This window comes from Heptranchias perlo, chromosome 18 (genome assembly GCF_035084215.1).
Source record: "Heptranchias perlo isolate sHepPer1 chromosome 18, sHepPer1.hap1, whole genome shotgun sequence".
In the NCBI taxonomy this organism is placed as follows: domain Eukaryota; kingdom Metazoa; phylum Chordata; class Chondrichthyes; order Hexanchiformes; family Hexanchidae; genus Heptranchias; species Heptranchias perlo.
The window spans coordinates 30659464-30681954 of record NC_090342.1 but is presented as its reverse complement, the minus strand read 5'-3'; the positions used below and the strand labels follow the sequence as shown (position 1 = coordinate 30681954).

Here is a 22491-nt window from a genome sequence, read left to right as displayed (position 1 = left end):
TGATTCTATCCCAGTTAATATTAGGGTAGTTGAAATCCCCTACTATTACTGCCCTATTGTTTTTGCACTTCAGAAATTTGCCTACATATTTGCTCTTCTATCTCCCTCTATTTGGAGGTCTATAATACACTCCCAGCAATGTGATTGCCCCTTTTTTGTTCTTCAGTCCAACCCATATAGCCTCATTTGATGATCCTTCTAAGATATCATCTCCCCTCGCAGCTGTAATTGTTCCTTTAACCAATATTGTGACCCCCCCCCCCTTCTCGGACCTTGTCTGAAAACCCTGTAACCAGGAATGTTGAGCTGCCATTCAAGATATGTTTCAGTAATTGCTATGATATCATACTTCCAGGTGTCTGTGCCGTCAGCTCATCTGCCTTATTCACTAGACTCCTTGCATTGAAGTATATACCATTAAGTACTGTCAAACACCCTAGTTGTCTATTTTCCAGCCTTTGTTTCCTCTGCCTTCCAAACTCTTACTAATTTTCTGCCTTCCACTTCCAGCTTTGCTTTTCTCCCTTCTGAATCTACGCTCAGGTTCCCATTCCCCTGCCAAGCTAGTTTAAACCCTCCCCAACAGTACTAGCAAACTTCCTCGCGATGATATTGGTCCTAGCCCTGTTACGGTGCAACCCGTCCAACTTGTACAGGTCCCACCTCCCCCAGAACCGGTCCCAATGCTTCAGGAATCTAAAGTCCTCCCTCCTGCACCATCTCTCCAGCCACGCATTCATCTGCACTATCCTCCTACTTCCGTACTCACTAGAGCGTGGCACTGGGAGTAATCCAGAGATTACTACCTTTTTGAGGTCCTGCTTATTAATCTCTTTCCTAGCTCCCTAAAATCTGCCTGCAGGACCTCATCCCTCTCTACCTATGTCATTGGTACCAATATGGACCACGACCTCTGGCTGTTCACCTCCCCCTCAATGTTCTGCAGCCGCTCAGTGACATCCTGGACCTTGGCACCAGGGAGGCAACATACCATCCTGGAATCACATCTGCAGCTGAGCCACCCATGGACTTGGCTCTGTCTGTACTCCCCAGAGGAGCCATCACCTCACCAAATACTGGTTAGAGAGCAAGATGCACTCAGGGGGCTTCTGCACCACCTGTCTGATCCTCCTTGCCTGTCTGCCAGTCACCTATTTCCCCCTCTGCCTGCACACTCAAGCTGTGAGATGACCACCTCCTGAAATGTGTTATCCACATAGCTCTTAGCCTCGCAGATGCACTGCAGTGACACCAGCCGTTGCTCAAGCTCCGAAACCCGGAGCTCAAGCTCCTCCAGCTGACGACACTTCCTGCACGTGGTTGTTCAGGACCCTTCTCGTGTCCCACATGGCACAGGATGTGCATTCGATGGGACTGAGGTGCCCTGCTATACCTCTATGTATTCGCTCCTAACTAAACTTACCAGAAATAAACTTAAGACTTGTCCCTGATCTGGACAAAAAAAACTCACCAGTTCCTTCCCTTGTGCTGACGTTACTTTACGTGGTTATTTTTGGTCCCGCTCTCTGGTCTCTGCTCCTTTCATCCCCACTGCTTTTGCCGCTGGTCCCACGCCTCCGTTCCTTTTATCCCTGCCACTGATCCCGCTTTTGCCAGTGGTCATTTCGGTGCTGCGGCAGGGAGGGAAACAGGATTCTTGAGATTCAAACATGGAGTTGTAGGAAAGACAGGCACATATTTGGGAGATGACAACACATTCAAGAACTATAGAGAGAAAAGGGAGGTTGGCAATAAGGCAGTAGTTTGCAAGGACAGACTGAGGCTTTTTTTTTAAACAAGAGGGGGGTGATGGTAGTGCTTTTGAAGAGGGGGATAGTACCTGTAGAGAAGAAACTATTTATAATATTAGTTATCATGGGGGCTCTGGAAGGGACGTTAGGTAGTCAGCAGTTTAGTGGGAGAGAGGTTAGGGGAGCAGGAGGTAGGTCTCATAGATGAGATGAACCTGGCGATGGGAGAGAAACTAGAGATGTAGATTTAGGTATGGGACAGTGGGGATCCATAGGGGAGCTTTAAACACAAAGCAAAACTACTATGAACATGGAGGGCTATGGGGAGAGAGTGGAGCAGTGGAATTAATTTTGGATAACTCTGGCAAAGATTCAACACAGACACGATGGGCTATTATTGCAACGAGATGCTTCCCAAATTATAATATATAGACATGGTATTGTGTGTCCTAATACCAGATGGTGAAATGAAAGTTCCTGTCACTTTATTTTCAGTCTGAATGTGTTATTTATTTTTATATATTTCAATTAGTTGCAATCTCTTCACATCCAGATTGCTTCCTCTAATTATGCACACTAGTATGCTTATGTTTATGTGCTTTATGAAGAATACATGGTAGCCTACTTCAACAGTTAATACACCTCAGGGTTCATATGATATCCAGACTATTAAAGTTTTTGCTTGTGTAGTTTGATATTAACCAGACTGTGTAATTAGCTTGTAACATACACTTCTGTATCTGTTATCCTCTATGTTGCACACAAATACAAACAGGTTGGAATGCATGAATTTAATGACATATCAAATAGAAACTGAAAAAGAGAGATGCTGGCAGGTTCTGGTACTAACATATGCCAGTTTGTCATTACCATCCCAAATGAAATGTAAAATTCCAGCTGCAGAATGCTGGTAAGTTCAATATGACCTTTTGATGGCTGCTTGCTTACTTAAAATGACTGATACGTGTTAAAAATAATCATATCCAGTAGAAGAAACTTTGAAATGACAAGTTTAATGCCCTTGCAACATAATTAATTTGTAGCATAATAACAAGTCAAATGTACCTCTTATTCTTGAACCAAACTGTAACCCTAAATGTTTGCACAGGATTTGCAGTTTAAGCTTGGGTTGTTATACCACTGGACAGTACAGAAATGGTTGGTGGGTCTTGAAGGAATTACAGCACCACCTACTTCATTTCAGCTGATGCCCTCTTCTCTTTCTCTGTCTACTGCGCCATGCAACTATCTAGCCTAGTCACTGCAGAGCTAATCCCCATCAATTATCTCCTCCTGATCCGGGAGAGTGGATTGTGATTGCTGCAGTCTATACTTCAAAGTAGGACCCAAATTCTTGAAGACTTGCTGGGAATTTGAAGAAAAGCAAATATGTTGAGAATGGCTGGCCAAAATATATACATAAAATGCTAACAATCCCCATCACTTAAAATAAGTAAAGCAAATGTGAAGTAGTTTTACAAAGAAGTAGGAACAGATGAAGAATATATCTGAAGCTGAATATCGCAGGAAAGAAATTCAGGGAAGCAATATTTATAAAGTGTGCAAAGGGGAAAGGAAAAAGAGTTACATGCATGGTCTCAACTTCAAAATCATCTTGGAAATATCATGTTACAATCCCTTTTGGTGTCCTGGGATTGCCATAATCATACATGGAGAATGATAAAATGAAGAGTATTACATTGAATACAAAATGTTCAAATAATTGAATTAGGATAATGTAAACTGCAATCTTGAAATGGTCAATCCTCCCATCAAAATAAAGATACACCTCAGGCAACAACAGATTCAGGATCCAGCAAGAGATATTTATTTCAGAACTATATATACATATACAGTACCTGAAACACAAACCTCCATTTCAATTTAATTAAATAGTACAAGATTGACATATCAGCAACACTGGATGCAATATATTTTCTAGAGTTCACTACCGTTCTATACTTTGGGAAATTACCTGTCAGCTGCAATTTCAATGACTCATGCCAAAATGAAAACCAAAAAAAATGTAACTGAAGTTGTTCACATTTGGAAAAGATTATTATGTACAAAAAAATACAACTGATGTTGTGACTCCAATAATCTGGGGTTACTCAATATACCCAGTGATCTCCCAATGTCTTCTGGCAATTTCCCTTAGCCAACAGATACAGCAAACATCACTAAATTTGAACAGAAACTACCAAATGAAGTAGTTTCAACACACACTTTAGATTAACACCACAGAAGAGCAAGTACAATGGATTCTTTTTTAAATATAGGTCTGTAACTTTTACATCTTTTTACTATGTTCTGCCTGGATACAGTTGTAGATCTAAAGCACGACACTTAATCCAAGAACTTCCTGTTTTGATTGGCACCAAACAAAGCCACTCGGATTTCCGGCATCATCTGAAAGACAGATGAAACATTGATAGTATTTCTGTGATAAGAAGCTACGGTTACAATCTGCACAGACACATTCTAACGTGCTGATCTCCATACATTCATGTGAAACAAATTTAGGTGGCTCAGCGGCAACCTCCATTAAAACTTAGAATTCAACGGCCTTGCTTTCTCCATCCCCTTACATGTATCATCACAGATGATGGTAGCACTGTCAAAGGGTTGGAACATGACCACCTAGGAAATGTCTCATTAGAACTTCAGGACCAGACAAACACACGTGAGAGAGTGTATGTGTCTGTAAGCATTATATGAATGCACAGGGCTGAAATAAAACAAGCTCAATTACTGACAAACCACCATAGTATATGTGGAAATGCTTACTTCACCCTCCCTGTCCCCTCTCCCAGTTTTGTCCCCTTACCCCACCTTTCCTGAAAGTGGTGAGTCATTCTGGTCACTAACAATCAGCAGGCTATTTATTAGTCAGTAGAGCTTGGTCCTCTTAATTGTGTCCACACATACACTTCTAGCATAATTACTGGATAGCAATCTAAAGCAGGAACTCCGGCGGCTACTTTTGCTTTTCAGCACAGGGACACTGAGGCACTGTAGTGTTTCCAATGCCACCTCAGCTGAGATCTGTTAACAGAGAACAAAATGGGGACCAAACTTGGAAACTTACTAGTCTGTGTGGCACAACACATCTTTACTCAGTACATTAGTCCACTGAACTACAATAGCACTCTAATGTGGAAAGAACAGAAACTGATATGTACATAGTAAATGCTACATTTAAAAAAATGGGAAAAGCAAAGTCAGCAGCTTGTTTTAAGTGCATGGTTTTGTCTTTATATTACCAGCCTAATAGTGACTTCATTTTCAGAGCTTCATGAACAATCTGCTTACCTGCTGTGCAATGAGGTCCAATCTACTCTCCAAAGTGTTGGAAACCTTTATTTTCCCAGTAGAATTATACATCTCAACACCTCCAGTGCTGTTTGAAAAGAAAAGATAATCTTTTAATCAATCGCTGATGATACAAAAATTGGTAGGGTGGTAAATAGCGAGGAGGATAGCCTCAGTCTGCAGGACGATATAGATGGGTTGGTCAGATGGGCGGAACAGTGACAAATGGAATTTAACCCGGAAAAGTGCGAGGTGATGCACTTTGGAGGGACTAACAAGGCAAGGGAATACACAATGAATGGGAAGACCCTAGGCAAGACAGAGGGATCTTGGTGTGCAAGTTCACAGATCCCTGAAGGCGGCGGAACAGGTAGATAAGGTGGTAAAGAAGGCATATGGGATACTTGCCTTTATTAGCCGAGGCATAGAATATAAGAGCAAGGAGGTTATGATGGAGCTGTATAAAACACTGGTTCGGCCACAGCTGGAGTACTGTGTGCAGTTCTGGTCGCCGCACTACAGGAAGGATGTGATCGCTTTGGAGAGGGTGCAGAGGAGATTCACCAGGATGTTACCAGGGCTGGAGCGCTTCAGCTATGAAGAGAGACTGGGAAGATTGGGTTTGTTTTCCTTGGAGCAGAGGAGGCTGAGGGGGGACATGATTGAGGTGTACAAAATTATGAGGGGCATAGATAGGATGGATACTAAGGAGCTGTTTCCCTTCGTTGAGGGTTCTATAACAAGGGGGCATAGATTCAAGGTAAAAGGCGGGAGGTTTAGAGGGGATTTTAGAAAGAACTTTTTCACCCAGAGGGTGGTTGGAGTCTGGAACTCACTGCCTGAGAGGGTTGTGGAGGCAGGAACCCTCACAACATTCAAGAAGCATTTGGATGAGCACTTGAAATGCCATAGCATACAAGGCTACGGACCAAATGCTGGAATATGGGATTAGATTAGACTGGGCTTGATGGCCGGCGCGGACACGATGGGCCGAAGGGCCTCTATCCGTGCTGTATAACTCTATGAATATTCTTAGCTCCACATGTGTTTGCCCATCAGCAACTAACTTTTCTAAAAAGGTCCCTTCAGGCTATATCGTCTAATAAATTGGCAAGCAAAAGCAGAAGGTACATATATGAATAATAACATAATTTGCATCTGTAACTTCCATCAGTCCATAGGCTCTTGGCCTGTTCAGTGCTTCCATTGTGAGAAACAACCGGAAAATAGAAGGAAAAGAATTATCAACTCCCTTTGTCATCATTACAGTTTCTGACTTCAATGTGTACTACCTGCCCGGGAAACAATATCAAGAGGCACGTCCTATCTTACCTCAGCAGCTTACCTACTGCCACTTTCCACTGTACTTTGAAATTTGCCTAACCACATTGCCATCAGTACTGCCTCAGTTGTTTGCTCCCTAGGCCTCCCATTCTCATAAGCCAAAGCCTGCTGCTCTCCCTAAGGTCTGCTTTAAACCCAATTCCTGGACGTTTATTCCTGCACCTCCGCCTATCATCCTGTGGGCAGTACTGCTGGATGTATACTAGTTTATTGCTATCTGTTTTTATTTTTTTTTTAAAAACTTTGAAGCAACAAAAATCAGAACCATAGCACAGCATGATCTGCTTCTCCCATTAGTGAGAGATTTAAAAAGCAAGATAATCTACTTTGTAGAGTTTCTTGTCATTTTTTGAAGGATAGCATCACTCACACAGTAACTCCATAAAACCAATCAAAATTATTTTCTTATCATTGGGACTACTCCCAATGTGCAAAAGCTCAGTCCTTCTACCCTAAAAATGACCACCTTCAAAACTTTCTGATCTTCCTGCTAGATATTCTCTCAAGTATAGTGGTGCTAATCATTCCGTAAGCGGTATGAGAATCTTCCATTTAGTATGCCTATATGATCCAATATCCAACTACATTATAGCATTACCCATGAGTGTAACCTGATCTGAACATATATTAGTGTCTTACAAGTGTGTTCTTCAATCTTGTTGAAGGCAGACTGAGAAAACACGGTGAGATAATGTGGATGTGAATTATTAAGCTGCTTTATTTCATCGCAAGTTAATGTGCATAGCAACAGTTATGAGTGGACTTACTTAATTCAATCAGTACAACTCGTCTTCATGTGATGATACAAAAATAATGAACACACTATACTTCCCCACATCAGAGTCATCTTGTTCAACTAAAACAAAATAACTCAACTACCATCCTGTACTTTCCTTCTGAGCCTGGCCAAAGCTTGCCCTCACTGCTTCTATTTAAAACCCTGACTGTGTCTCAGTCACTAGTGGTAATGTGGTTCACTGTTTTTATCTCCTTGCGTTTGCAGGCAGAATGGGAGGCCTGCCAGACTACCTCTGCCAAGTACCCAGGACCAGAGACTGCCCAACATAATGGGTGGTTATCATTGCCAGGAGAGGATAATGAATTGCTTATTTATAAAAACGTTAGTCTTTCACCAAAATTTTTGGAGTGATTGTGCTGTATGAGGAATGCCATCATTCGAAGGTGGATAAAGACCTTATCTGGTAAGCAATCTTATTTTGTCATTTAAAAATCTTTCACAAACCATAGGAACCACGCCAAAGTAATACCAATTTAGGAAGGTGGGGGGGGGGGGGGAAACTACTTGGGATGTCCAATTAATTTCTAACAAAACAGATCTTTTACAGGCTGTAATTGCTTCACATTGACTAGGCTTGCTGAAGGCACAAGGAGACAACAACAATATTTGCATTTATATAGTGCCTTTTAAGTTAGGAAAATGTGGCTTCAGCAGTCATAGGCCTTGTGCTCTGGAAATTCCTTTGCAAACCTCTCCACTTCCCCCTTTAAGACACTACATAAAATTCACCTTGTTGACTCAAAACAGAGGTTTGGTCAACCCTCCTAACATCTCCTCCTCTGGTTCAGCATCAATTTCTATCATTACACTTCTATTAAGTGCATTGGGAGGTTTTCCTGCATTAAAAGCGCTATATAAATACAATTTGTTCTGCAGAATTGATCTATTTCTAATAAAATACCCTCTATTGATTAAATATGTGATCCACAGGAAGACAAAGTTGCACTATTCTTTCTCATTACATATGATGCATAACATATGAGCCATTACAGGATTCCAAACTAAATTAGTAGCAGCCTTGCTAATCAATAATTGAATATATTTTATTACCATAAACAAATACATCAAACCAATGACAAGGTTAAACTTCCTGGTAAAAGGTACGGTCAGTATTTTGCACAGTAACTGTATCCTGATTGAGATTACACTCTCAGCAGGTCACAAATTTCCTGAGTAAAGTGGGTTTCTGTGGGGCAGGAACGAGCGCTCCAGTATTAACTTCCACTTGCTGTGATGGGAGTACTCTGCTGCTGAACAGTATTAGACCTGGAAGCCCAAAGGCAAATTCTGTTTGAGAGTGCAATTACAATTTGCACCCTGCTAATCCAGGATCAAATTGTTGAAGTCTATAAGAAAGGATATTTAAAATTTGAATGTTAACTTTGTTTCAACTCTGAAAACTGTAAAAAAAATGGATCTTCTTGTATATGTGAAACTAGTCTGAGGTCTGGAATATTCATTGGTATTGGATTATATATGAATTACTAGAATTGTAAGTAGATATCATATTGAATCAGAACAAAGTTAGACTAATTTCCATTTTTGTTGACCACATTTTTCTGCTATTAAAAATGTGTGGAAATAAACTGAACCCAAGTCTCTTCAAAACAAAGAAAGCTGATGCATACTTACATGTCTTCAGGTAGAAAGTTTTCCTGGTCAACGTGAACATCAATATCCTTATTTATGCTGTTGTTATAAATGGGAATATTCTTGTTGATGGAGGCCTGTTTGGAATTTTTTTTAAAAGTCAAAATACACTCAAATTTGTGGCACTGTAACATTAACAGTGGTAATACTGCAGCTCCTTCCCTGGCAGTGAGACACGATTACACCATGACAAATTTACATAGGCTGTTTCATTACAAATGTGAACATACGAATTTATGATTAAAACAGCCAACCGGAAGTGCACAGAGACACAAGATTTTGATATATTATAAAGGTAGATACCGCTACCCTGTCTGTCACATTCTGTCCAATGCAAGTGTGTCATACTTTATGCTTTTTTAAAGAAATAAAAGGCAGTCATTCTCCAAGAAAGCACCCCAGCCAGAATGTCTGCACTCTTAATTGACCTTCCCACAGGAAAAGCCAAATGTTCTGACCTCTGCCTGAGCAGCAATTAAACAATGAGTGATCTCATTGGAAGGTTACCAATTAAATACACTTTGTAGCCTGCACTTCAGCCTCACAATAACACACTGTGCTTACGATTGTATAATGTTCCAGTCCTTATGAAACAACACAATCCCCGATTTATCATGAGCAGCACCACTGGAGATTTTATAGATATACATGCAAATCTCCCATGACCTCAGTCTAATTGATGTTAAGTAAACACAATCTCTGGCTAGAGTTTAAACTGTTTTTGGGGAGGGGAGAAGAGAAGAGGGGAATTTGAAGATTGGAAATTGCTTGTAAATTTCAGGAACCAGATGAGAAGCACTCGGCTAGATACAAGACTTCCTAAAAATACTAGATCTCCTGTGGCATTGTGCACAGTGAATCAGAAGTTAGTGTCACAGGGGAAAAAGTGTACTAAGGTGTGTAAATGAGGAGGAATGCACATCTCCACCGGAAAGGATTTGGAGTTGAATGACCTCTCCAGAGACAGTGAAATAAGTGTTTTTGATTGGTTCCTGGAGTTACGGCTCCGGAGCGGGAGCAGCTCGAAGGAAATTCCCGGCCATGGTGTAGGTGTTTATAATAAAATCTAAAGATTTCCCTTTGAAATTTGGTATTTAAAGTTTCATATATCTCACTGAATAACCCACTAAATATAGTTCAAAATTTTGGACTTCATGCTTTAACCTTATTCTTGATGCTTTATACACAAAAAAAAACTTTCACTATCCTAAAATTTTTTATTTTTATTCAGTAATTTTCTGTCAATACACCAGAGTAGAAGAGGCATTTGGGCCCACAGTCTTGGCATGCTTAGTGAATGGTGAATCTTGCTGTCAAAAATTCTAGAAGTCGCAGGCACAGATGCATGCTGAGAGTAGTAGCAGTAGGACCATGGGACTACACGTTCCAACAGGAATCATTTTTAAGAAAGGATGGAAGAAAAGTAGGGGGGCAAAAAGATCCAGATTAAAAATATAACAGTGCTTTGCTCACACATTCAAATGATATTTTATTCCAGCTGTTGCAACAGATTTGAAATCAAGTCTAATTAAATTACCGTACACATCTCTTGATGGAACTACATGCTTCTAGAGTTGCAAGATGACATTAAAAAAGCTGCCAAGACGTATGGCCATTGTGTTAAGACATTCGCATTAAGGTACCACATCCCACTGCATCGTCCTTTTGTTTAAAGAGGTGACAGGTCCATGTACTATGCACTTTTCCAGCACTACCACTTATCAGCCAACAAATGGAGGAGAGGCAAAACAGCCAGTTTGGTAACATCCCTTTCTCTTTCATTCAGTTTGAATCTGGTCTTAAACTCGCCCAACACACATTGTATGAAGTGCATGGTCATACAGAATTCTAGGTGATAGAAAAATAACTCGTGTGCAGCCATTCCAATTTCAATCACAGATAAAGTAAGAGTGCTGATATAAAATCACCTTGGAAGAGTAGTCTAGAACTGAACATCCATTACATTACCTTAACCACTGTAATGTCTTGTTTGCGGCAGCGAATAATCACCATAGGTTCCAGCAGTTGATAAAAGCCCTAAAATGGAAAACATACATCAGTTACTATCAATTTCCAGGGCTATACATTTTATATTATAATAGGAAATAGGTACTCAACAAAACCTGGAGTACATCTATTTGACAGTTTCAACCCTCAAATTAGGGAATAGACAATACAATGGCACAATTTACAGAAAAACAATGTATACAGCAGGTTTTACAATATTCCACATGCTGTTCTGAAGGTAATTTCCCAGCATTTATAAAACATTTAGTGCAAGTCCATTTTTCTAACTTTTGCCAATGTCAAGATCTTCAAGGCACCTCTAGCCTTTGGAGAAAACATGGCTCCTAGAATGTAGCACACCAAGCAAAATGTGAACTCCCCCCCAAGAGCAACCAAAAAAACAGATTTCAACAAGGCATCTGGTATCATTACTAATCTACAGCTACATGGACAAAACATGGAAGGAACTGTACAATGCAGCTGATGGACCAGAAACTATAGTTTAGTGTATTTACAAGATTATCCCATCCTTACCTGCAGTATCAGTCCATCCAGCAGTATTTGGTATCTGGCAGGATCTTTTGCCACTTTGCCCAGTCTCTGTCTGGCTTCATTCAACAGATCCTGGAAACCAAACAAAAGCACCCATTAAGAAGATACCACATGCCAACTTGGAAAACTTGCAAAGGCTGACAACTCAAAAGCCTTAAATACAAGCCTGTGGCATGTGTCACAGCGCCATAGAGGGATTTGGGGGCGGTGGGGGGGGGGCGGCTCCTCCCCCTGCCCAAATTACCACTCAACTTTTCTCCTTCTGCCATCCCAACACGCTTATCTCCAAAGCCACTCCAGCTTTCCCTAGTAGCTGTATCCAACAGCTAGAATTAATCATGGCAGAACGACTCGCGTAGGAATAGCACCTTGGGAATGGGGGGGGGGGAAAAGAGAAAGAGAGGTGATAGAAGGGACATGGTCTACATTAATTTTTGGCCTCAAACCTGATTGGGCCCCCAAAACATCAAACACAGGTGATTGGCAGTTTTCGTTTGTAAAGTATATAACCTAATTTCTTAATTGGGGTGGAAAAAGTAGTATAATTTTTATTACTAACAGTAAGGCTGTCATAATGTGTCATTAATGATGGGAAAGATTAGTCAATTTGGCTCTTACTATCTATGATTTCTCCCCTTCCACAATTTTTATCCTTGTTCTCTAAGGCACTGGCTCACATTTGGCAGCCCTCCAGTGTCTTATCAATAGGGCTATTATTCGCATGTGAGCCCAGTGAATGATTGTAGACTACTTGTTCAGTAACAGCATCACAGCACAGCCTGAGCATGAGCCTAATCCACATATTAGTGGCAGCGGGAACCCTGGCTAATTTTTTTCCTCCTGTCTAGTCCAAGGGCAATTGTAAGCACCAAATCTGCTGCCCCACATCAGCACAGACTAAAGCTGGGATCTTCGAGTCTATATGGGTTGGTACTAACAACAATACCAAAATGAAGAAATATTTATTTTGTTCCCATGTCATGCATCATGCCTGGTTGAGGAAAGGCAAGATGACCAGCTTCCACCAATCTGCCAGTATCATTCTGGATCCTGGATCCAGGCAGTACACAAACATGGCCTAGGCAATTTTCCTTTCCTCTCAATGCGAAAGGTACTCTTCCTGTGACACACCAACATTATAATTCCACCGCATGAAGTAATTGCAGGTGAATCTATAACCTACCACTCCGTAATAGTGTTTAGAAATTCCAACATGCTACAACACCCTTTACTTGTATTGTTCCTTGTAACAGTTCTGCAATAAAGATCAGTGTTACCATGACAAAAATGTTATTTTTAGCATATTGAAACTAATTAAAATCAGTTTGAATATCTAATAAGAAAAATAAATCAGTAAGTCTACCATTACCCAGCATAAACTCCCAAAGGATTGAATAACATTAGCCAAACTACAGTATTGTAATAGCAGTGTTCTTCACTGCTCATGTGAAAATAAGCAGCAGCTGATAATGACATGGCCTGACTAGGACTACATAGAGTCCTACAAACTAGTCCTACTGACACCATGTGATTAACAGCCAATTAAAGAAGGCACTGCTGAGATGAACTAATCAATGACTTGTTGCATGTGAGCTTCATAACTTATGGACAGAAGTAGTACTACAAACATGCTTTCCCAAAAGTTAGCCTCCATGTAATTGTATTTCAGTTCATTTAATGTATTAGCAATCTCACCGAAATCAGATCATCTCTGGCTTTGAGGACCTTCAACCTAGCCTGGTTCAGCAGGTTGGACATTTGACTAAAAGCAAAAAAGGTTAAAAAATTAGTCAAAGTCAATTCAAAGTCAAAGAAGATTTCAGTACCCAACACAATATGAATCTGAACAAATCACATACAGTTAAATATTGAGTGTAGTAGGCAAAACAATATTTTTAAAAATTTCAGAAACTAGATCTTTATATGAAAATGGTTACATCCTATATTTTAATCTTCATGCTCCCTAAATAGAATTACAAAGGTTTCTATACTTTATCTAAACTGAGTATAAAACTCGTGTAAATCAAGAAACACATTTAAACACATGGAAATTTGAAAACTACTTAAATATTGGCATGACAAATTTTTTTTTTTAAACATACAGTACTTACATTTTCTTCTGCTGTTCAATTTGTTTTTCCTTCTTTTCATAATACTCCATGATCTTTAACCTTTGGGTCTGTACAAGACGACCCTTTTCAATGTTGAACTCTTCTTCTGCCTGCAAACCAAGGGATTGATTTTCAAAATGTCTCCAATATCAAACGAAGGTAATAAGTAGGACTGATATCTATAGCTTTACAAACCTTAGTTTTTTCAGACACAGTTATCATAGTGAGCTCTAAGCACATTACATAAAACATTCTATACCAGAAATGTACATTATTGTATGCAAAGATTAGCTATTCTGAAGTTCCTGGGGAGGGTACACTATTTCCATACCTGTAGTTTTCTCCTCTGTATCTGGTGGCCAAGAACCAACTGCAGTGACCTGTTCACAAGTCTGACAATGGCACTCTGAACTAGCCACTAGGAGTTTGGACGATCCCCAATTTTCCACCCTACTCTGTGGAAAAGCAACCCAACTAAAATGAGGTGCTTAGCAAATTTAAGCAAAGAAATAAATCTAAAGCTGCATCCCAACACTCCTGACAGCTTAGCTGGTAAATGCACGCATGGCACGGAACCACACTGGGCAGAAATTGTCCAAGCTAATCTGCTAGTCTATGCTAGACTGGCTAATCTCAGCAGAGACAACACAGACATTGTAAAGTATCCCAGGCAAAGGAAGGTCCGATCTTCTGACTGCATTCCAGTGGCCCTGCTGTAACTGCTCATCTGTAGACTCCATAGGGTCTTGGTTGTGATCGTCCCCACAATCCAACAGCTCATTAGCATTTATGTCCAGACTCTCAAAGATAAAAGCAAGGTATCAGAGGCCTAGTACCTTTGTTTTCTCCAAATTAGGAATTGTCTAAAGCTCTATGCCGATCCACATGATACAGCTCTTCTTCCAGGAAACAAGCTACCCCTGTAGATGTTACATGGGTGTTTTCTTTGTGTTGAACACAGATTTATGTCCAATCACATTTAGAACAGGCATCGTGCGAGTTCTAACAATATTCCAACATATGCAACGGAATTCAGGTATAACATTTTAAAAAGTCCACTTTAATAATTTATTTCCCCACTTCCACATAATATCACACTATATATTGTAGTTTGTTAATTTCACAATATGAAAGTAATGCTTTTCCTGTGAAATATTGATTTTTTAAAAACATTTATTCATTCTCGGGACATGGGCATCGCTGGCAATGCCAGCAGCCCACTTGATTGGCACCCCATTCACCACCCTAAACATTCACTCCCTTCACCACCGGCACACTGTGGCTGCAGTGTGTACCATCCACAGGATGCACTGCAGCAACTCGCCAAGGCTTCTTCGACAGCACCTCCCAAACCCGCGACCTCTACCACCTAGAAGGACAAGAGCAGCAGGCGCATGGGAACAACACCACCTGCACGTTCCCCTCCAAGTCACACACCATCCCGACTTGGAAATATATCGCCGTTCCTTCATTGTCGCTGGGTCAAAATCCTGGAACTCCCTTCCTAACAGCACTGTGGGAGAACCTTAACCACACAGACTGCAGCGGTTCAAGAAGGCGGCTCACCACCACCTTCTCAAGGGCAATTAGGGATGGGCAATAAATGCCGGCCTCGCCAATGACGCCCACATCCCATGAACGAATAAAATAATTAATTTACTGTTCATCCCTGGTTACCCTAAGGTGGTGGTGGACCACCTTCTTGAACTGAAATGATTTGATACAACTTGAGTGGCTTGCTAGGCCATTTCAGAGGACCACTAAGGGTCAACCACATTGGTGTGGGACTGGAGTCACATATAGGCCAGACCGGGTAAGGACAGCAGGTTTCCTTCCCTAAAGGACATTAGTGAACCAGCTGGGTTTTTACTGCAATCTGACAGCTTCATGGTCATCTTTACTGATACTAGTATTTTATTTCTAGATTTTTAAAAAATAAACTGAATTCAAACTCTCAAACTTGCATGGTAGGATTTGAACTTGTATTCACTAGATTATTAGTCCAGTCTCTGGTTTACTAGTCCAGATACATAATCACTAAGTCACTGTGTCGTTAAATTTATCGCTATATGTGTTGATCAGATGTCCAGAAATGCATTACAAAGCATTGATATTGTACAATCTTCCATTTTGTGTAGATCTGGATTTACATTCCTAGTTGCTATTTGGACCATCTTCTAAATTCTGTTGTACAAATCATTTTTGGTATCAGTTCCTTTTCTTTATTGCAACAATCAAATTTTGAAAGCAATAGGAGGAAGAGCCGAGAACCGATGTGGAACAATGAGGCAAGACAGCATCAGCTACCACATTTATTTACTGCAGCGAATTGAGAATGCTTGGAATTAACTGTAATAAATAAATGTACTAATCTTAGTGGATTTGTTATATAGGATCTCTGACCAATGAAGGCAACAACTGACTTGAACATAGCTTGACCCCAAGTTTCCTCAGAGTTATAGTACAGTAAAACATGTCACTTTCTCTGAACAGATTTTTTTTTAGATAAAATATGTATGACACAGACAAGGTGCAGAAAAGACAAAAATGTGTTGAATGAGTACTTTTTGATGGGTGTATTCATCTTTAAAGTGGGAAAGAGACTTATATAAAACTGTTCTACAGCACTATATTTACAATTACATTTATAACATACAAAGTGTACATTAGCCTATTTTCAAATAAGAATAATTAAAAAGGACCAAAAACAACAATATAGCACCTTTAACATAGTAAAACATCCCAAGGTGCTTCACAGGAACGTTATCAAACAAAATTTGACAACGAGCCACATAAGGGGATATTAAAACAGATGACCCAAAAAAAGAGGTAGGTTTTAAGGAGCGTCTTTAAAAAAAGAGGTGGAGAAGTTTAGGGAGGGAATTCCAGAGCTTAGGGCCTAGGCAGCTGAAGGCACGGCCGCCAATGGTGGAGTGATTAAAATCAGGGATGCGCATGGGGCAAGAATTGGAGAAGCGCAGAGATCTTGGAGGGTTGTCGAGCTGGAGGAGGTTACAGAAATAGGGAGGGGTAAGGCCATGGAGGGATTTGAAAACAAGGATGAGAATTTTAAAATCGAAGCAGTCCCAGACTGGGAGCCAATGTAGGTCAGTGAGCACAGGGGTAAAGGGCGAACGGGACTTGGTACGAGTTAGGATATGGGCAGCAAAGTTTTGGATGAGCTCAAATTTATGGAGGGTAGAACACGGGTGTCCGACCAGGAGAGCATTGGAATAGTCAATCTAGAGGTAACAAAGGCATGGATGAGGGTTTCAGCAGCAGATGAGCTGAGGCACGGGCAACGTTACGGGGGTGGAAGTAGGCGGTCTTGGTGATGGAGTGGATATGTGTTCGGAAGCTCATCTCAGGGTCAATTTGGACGTCAAGTTGCAAACAGTCTGGTTCAGCCTTAGACAGTGGCCAGGGAGAGGGATTGAGTCAGTAGCTAGGGAACAGAGACAATGGCTTTGGTCCTTCTAATATTTAGTTGGAGGAAATTTTCATACATCCAGATGTCAGACAAGCAGTGGGACAAATCAGAGACAGTGGAGGGGTCACGAGGTGCTGATGAGGTAGAGCCGCCTACATGTGGAACCTGACATCGTGCTTTCGGATGCTATCACCGATAACATGACTAAATTCTGCATGCAAACTATTCCTTCAACCTCTGCATGCAAATTGAGTCATCATGAAAATTCCATTAGTACTGCTTTAGCAAATTGTACAAAACACAGAATTATATATTGTGAGATTGATGTTTCTCCACAACAAAGATTTGGTTGGAATAATCTAGATAACTATCACAACTCAGAAGTCTGAAAAGAAGGACAACATAAAACCTCACCTTTGCATCTATTTCTTCTGCTTTTTCATTGGCTTCCTGCTCAATGAAGGCCATCATGTGTTTGATCTATAGAACAAAAAGGGAAAACAACACAGAATTGTACAGATCTCATCTTTGAAATCATCATGCGACTTATCATGAGTTTTTACACTAGATATTTTCTTTGGTTCTGCACCAGTTGCCATTCCTTAGATCTCACATTCCCTACAAGGCAGAGAGTGTGTCTTTATCTTTTCACCAAGTTCCAGTTTACTGAAATACGCTGTGTGCTGCCACGTGATCTCCCCGACTTCGGTAGGCAGAAGACGATCAGGCCATAGCTCAGTTATAAACTAACAGACAAATGTACGAAACATATTGGATAGGATCTTGCTGGAAAAATAATGCCGTGTTAGCAACGCATGCTGTTATTAATGTGCAAATCGGCCAGCAAGTTCTGGGGATTAAGAGATACACCACGAGTTATGAATCTCCAGAATTTGCTGGTCAATTTATGCCGCTCCGCTGTTTGCTTCGCACGAACAGCATCCCTTAGCGTCCCCATTATTTTTTTAAGAACTTGCTGGATTTGCACATTAATTGCCCAATAAACTTGCCGCAGAAAGTTAGGGCTGGAACTTAACACCGTAAGTACCTTTTTAATGACGTGATAATTGTTAATGTAATGCCAATCAACCTCTCTGGCCCAGAAAGGGAACAATTTAAACTATTCAATCTCATTCCTGCATCTCTCTCTGGCAGTCCCTCAAGTTCGAGGGTGACTTGGTGGAAGATGCCTGCGCGTGGATTCTTTTAACATGGGATGGGCGTTGCACACCAACCACCACACGGTCCCAGCGGAGCAAAGTCTTAGCCCAATGGCAGGGAAATCAGATGACTGGAAACCAGGCTCTGCTGTAGGACGGGGACGGTGCAGCACTTCACTGGAGTGTCAGCCTAGATATTTGTGCTCATGTCTCTGGAGTGGGACTCGAACCCACAACCTTCATGCCTCAGAGGCGGGAGTGTGACCCACTGACCCACGGCTGACACTGCATTCCTGCATCTAGTAAATTGTTGTTAAAGGTTTTAAAAATGTGAAATTTTAATTTTTTTTAAATTACTTTTTCTTTCTTTCTCTCTCCCTTTATTTCTCGGTGTACCTGATTGGACTCTAATTCACCAATCTTCTCTGTTGTTCCTCTGTTTCTTTCTCAATCCTTAAATCTCATTAGTTACAGAGATACACTGTTGGTCCTGCCGTTCACTAAGGTCCCAGAAGCCCCGTTGCCCTCGCTGCGCCTTTATAAGCTTGCACTTCCAGCAAGTTACGGCACAAAAAAAATTGAGCTGAAGGGTCTAACTAACACCGTGCGCCGCAAGATGCCCCACTCCAGCAAGATCTGGCACATTATTAAATGGATAGACGATCAGTACTTTGTGTTTCTACGTGGTATCGAACCAGGGACCTTTTGCATGTTAGGCAAATTTGGTAACTACTACACTACAGAAACAGGCTGCAAAGAAAATCACTGAGTATATTTACAATAATTACAAAATATCAATCTCCTAAAAATGCCAAGAATAACAGTCACATTCCCTGTGCTGACCCTCGATCTAAACTGGAATGTTGAAACACAAGACCCTTTACTTCTTACATGGCTATCCATGATCACTGAGCATCTTAATCGCCTTATATCTCTCCTGGTTTCAGATCAACTAATTCAGCCAGTATATAGCCACACATTCTTTGGGGGTGCTACTGAACAAAAGCAATTTTTAAAAACTATTTGTTTTAACTACATTAGATGGTCAGCCATTCACTAGTTTCCAAATGGTGTTTGCTCACATACACAGCAGCCAGTACAGTAGGGTTCAAAGACATCTCTCGCCCTGTCTTTCTATCCCCAACCAAGGTGTCATGCTTTAAAATTAAATAGAATGTCATCTAAGGAAAAAGGCATCAAGAAATGCTTCTGAGGAATAGTGATAAAGCCCATTGTACCTGACTTTAGCCCTGTGTGTACTGTGACCAGCAAAAAATAGTCCATCACAAACACATTTAATTGTACATGTCTTGTCACTGAAATCATCATGCTGACTGCTTATTTACCACTGTGGCTCAATAAGTTTATCCTGCGAGAAGCTGAACCATATAGAACAGGGGAAGATAAAAGTTAAACCTCCTGGACATACACAGCGTGACACTGGGCAAAGAAAGGATCAGACTTGGTAGTGATGCCTCCCACGACTGGATAGCCTGTTGACACTCCTCAACAAAGGCTCACACACAAAAAATGGCCACTGGGTGTTGCACCAAAAGCCAAAAGCACTCATGGAACCATATTATGGCAAGGAGCCAATGTCTCTGGCTGGGGGAGGGAAAAAGAGAGATATTGGCAAGGAAAAAAATTGGGATGAGTTGCACTAAATAATAGATTCAGGAGTGGGTCTAAATGCAAAGTTTCTCCCTGACAGAAGTTAGGTTGCATATTAGATGGTCAGCCATTCACTAGTGTGTTCCGCCATTATATCAAGGCTGATCTGTACCTAAACAATATTTACCCACCTTTGCTCCATACCCCTTGATGCCTATAATAACCCTATTAGTATCCTTTTGATGCTGTCACTATACCAATGGTATGTGAACTCTTTGTAATCTCAGTTATAAATGTATTGTGACTTGTGTTGCATTGCTATATTGTAAATATACACATTTACTTATTTAAATGTACAGTACTGATGACCAAATATCAAAACAATGTTGAATGAAAAGTTGTAGTTAATTGCTGTTAACATATTTGAAACAATCAATATTTCAAGATATTTAAAAAGACAGACCTTTTCTGATATAAATTTCTAAATAGGCAAGCTAACTCATCTGACTTTTGTCATTTCTTACTGAATAGAATTCTAATCAACGGACAGTACTTTACATCAGTCTAACCTGTAAACCATTTATCCATGTCTTTATTGTAAAAGGTCCTTAAGTATAAACTTTGGAAAAGACACAAGACTTGGCACAACCAAATCTATTCTATGGCCTGAATTGTGGGGATGGACTCAAAAGCTTTGATGATACAAGCCAAAAAAGGGTCTCCAAGACCACCAATAATTTTGTATTGCTATCTTTCGAATTTTACATTGTACTAGGAGATTAATACATTAATTTTGCATCACCCCTGCAGGAAACTGGAGACTCATCTTGGAAATGGCATGTACCACCAGGAACCTAGCACAAGTAGCTCTGCCTCCCACACTAGAATAGACAAGAATGCAACTCCTTCCAGCCAGGTGCTCTAGCTCAAACCAGATTCCAACAGTATTATAGTACGTCTCTGCTTACTGACAACTAGGGCCTGGGTAAAGTCAAAATAGAGCAAGAGACACTAGTTCCAGTAAAAAAAGGTGTGAATATATTAAAATATATATTTTATTAAAAATGTTCATACAAATATATCTGGTTAAAAATAACTTAGATGTTCCTATTTCAAAAGCTTGAAAATTAACCAAACTAAATGAAATGAACAACAATGGCATTCAACAAGGTTAAACATTAGCTCAACCTAGAAAATACCAGCCATTTTAACTGTTTAATGTAAACACATTTAGTTTTTTGCTCAAAAATATTATACTCAAGTCAGCCATTTATCCTTGCTAGCTTATGTAATTTAAAACAGTTCATAAGTAAGTTGCAGTGGAATCTTTTTTAGACATAAAACCCTTTATAAACTGTATTCATAAGTATAGGAGGCTCATAGCTGAATTATGTTTGATAGAGAGAACAGCAATTTCTCAAATAAAAACAGGAAATGTTGCAAGTTCACAGAAGGTCTGCCAGCATCTGAAGACGATAGCTTAACATTTTGTTATTGTCTCTACACAAAACGTTAACCCAGTCTTTTCAGTTGTATTTTTAAAAAATATCAGACTGCCAATATTTACAGGTTTTTCTCTTTTAAATCCATTGTGATTTCCCAGTCTAGTACAAGGGCACTGCCAATGTTACTAGGATTAACATTTTCCTCCAAGTATAGGATACATTAACTGAAAATCACATCTGAACAGTGCTTGCTCAAGTAAGAAATATGTTGCCTTATGCAACATATTACATTTTACACAAATCAAGGTTACTGTACATACAATAGCATTTTCAATTGATCTAAAAAGTGTATTTACTGCAAATCAATTGACATGTTTTTAAAAAAACTTCATCAGCTAACAAGATTCCTGAAACTGCTTAATACTGTGCAGACAAAAATGTGTAAGTCAATTTCCATGATTCATCATTGCAAAATAAGGGACAATTCAACGTCACTAATATCAAAATATTATCCCTCTCCAGGCCCTCCCCCCTTTAACTTCACCATCCTGCGGGTTAAACAGTCTACTTTAGGATGCAAACAGGTTAATGATGGGCATAGGATTTGGGATTTTGGGTTACTTTTCATTCACTGCTTTCCTATTAAGAGACATTTGGGCTTAACTTTTTTTTCACAAATCCAATGTGATCTTGACAAGACTCAAATTACAGCACAATCCTGGCTAACTAATTCATCCCTTTCCTTCACCCACTGCTACTGTCCTCTGTCGACAGAACATCAAGACCTTTCCTTACCTGTTTCTGCACATCGGCGTCGCTCAGCGCCATTGTCGTTGAGGTTGAGGTGTCTTCGGAGGAGGAAATGGAGAAATTCCCACAGACGGTGGGTGTGGGCGAGATCGGTGAAGGTGCTCGTGTTTTGTTAGCGGGTTCGGGGTTTTTTCCCCCTCTAACGTTGACACCGCTTCTCCCGCTCGCTAGATGGATGGATGGGTGGATAGACGCACCACACGATGACAAGCACCCTGCTGACTGACACACACTGACTATCACCCGGCCGTCAGCAGCCAGCCCCTTTGGTTATAGTCGGTCACCTGATTCAGGCGCGGAGGGGAAGGGAGAAGAGGAGAGGAGACGCGCGACGCACACCGCCCACGGACACTCCCCTCCCCCAATCTTTTAAAGGTAACTCTGCCCAGACCTTTTTTTTTGCGCACGTGTGTACGCGCAAGCGCGCGTGATTCCCTTCATATTTTATCAGTTAAACCGCTGACCCAATTCAAAAAAAACATTCGGATCCGACAAGATCCAATTTCTGT

At 40.6% G+C, this 22491-nt stretch overlaps 2 protein-coding genes across 2 annotated transcripts in view; one reads left to right on the top strand and one right to left on the bottom strand.

Annotated features, from left to right (window-relative positions):
- Window positions 1–3556: 3556 nt before the first annotated feature.
- Window positions 3557–22448, bottom strand: atp6v1e1b (ATPase H+ transporting V1 subunit E1b). The gene is made up of 9 exons (XM_067999626.1): window positions 21968–22448; window positions 17371–17436; window positions 13527–13636; window positions 13111–13177; window positions 11398–11487; window positions 10825–10893; window positions 8839–8933; window positions 5064–5151; window positions 3557–4160 (listed from the first exon to the last, which is right to left on the bottom strand). Exons 1-9 carry the CDS (start codon window positions 21998–22000, stop codon window positions 4098–4100), a joined length of 681 nt encoding a protein of 226 aa, XP_067855727.1. The 5' UTR covers window positions 22001–22448; the 3' UTR covers window positions 3557–4097.
- The window catches only part of bcl2l13 (BCL2 like 13), a 49610-nt gene continuing 49400 nt past the window's right edge, over window positions 22282–22491 (top strand). The window contains exon 1 of the mRNA XM_067999620.1: window positions 22282–22357. The gene's annotated coding sequence lies outside the window, so the exon portion shown is untranslated. The remainder of the gene's footprint in view (window positions 22358–22491) is intronic.

Bases quoted from the DNA above. Each gene is read 5' to 3' on its own strand.
- atp6v1e1b (XM_067999626.1), bottom strand. From the start codon at position 22,000: ATGGCGCTGAGCGACGCCGATGTGCAGAAACAG. The intron at 13,178-13,526 runs GTAAGTACTGTA...TTTTGCTTTTAG, and splicing joins ATTGAACAGCAGAAGAAAAT to TCAAATGTCCAACCTGCTGA. The intron at 5,152-8,838 runs GTAAGTATGCAT...CTTTTCAAACAG, and splicing joins AACTTTCTACCTGAAGACAT to CACTGGAGGTGTTGAGATGT.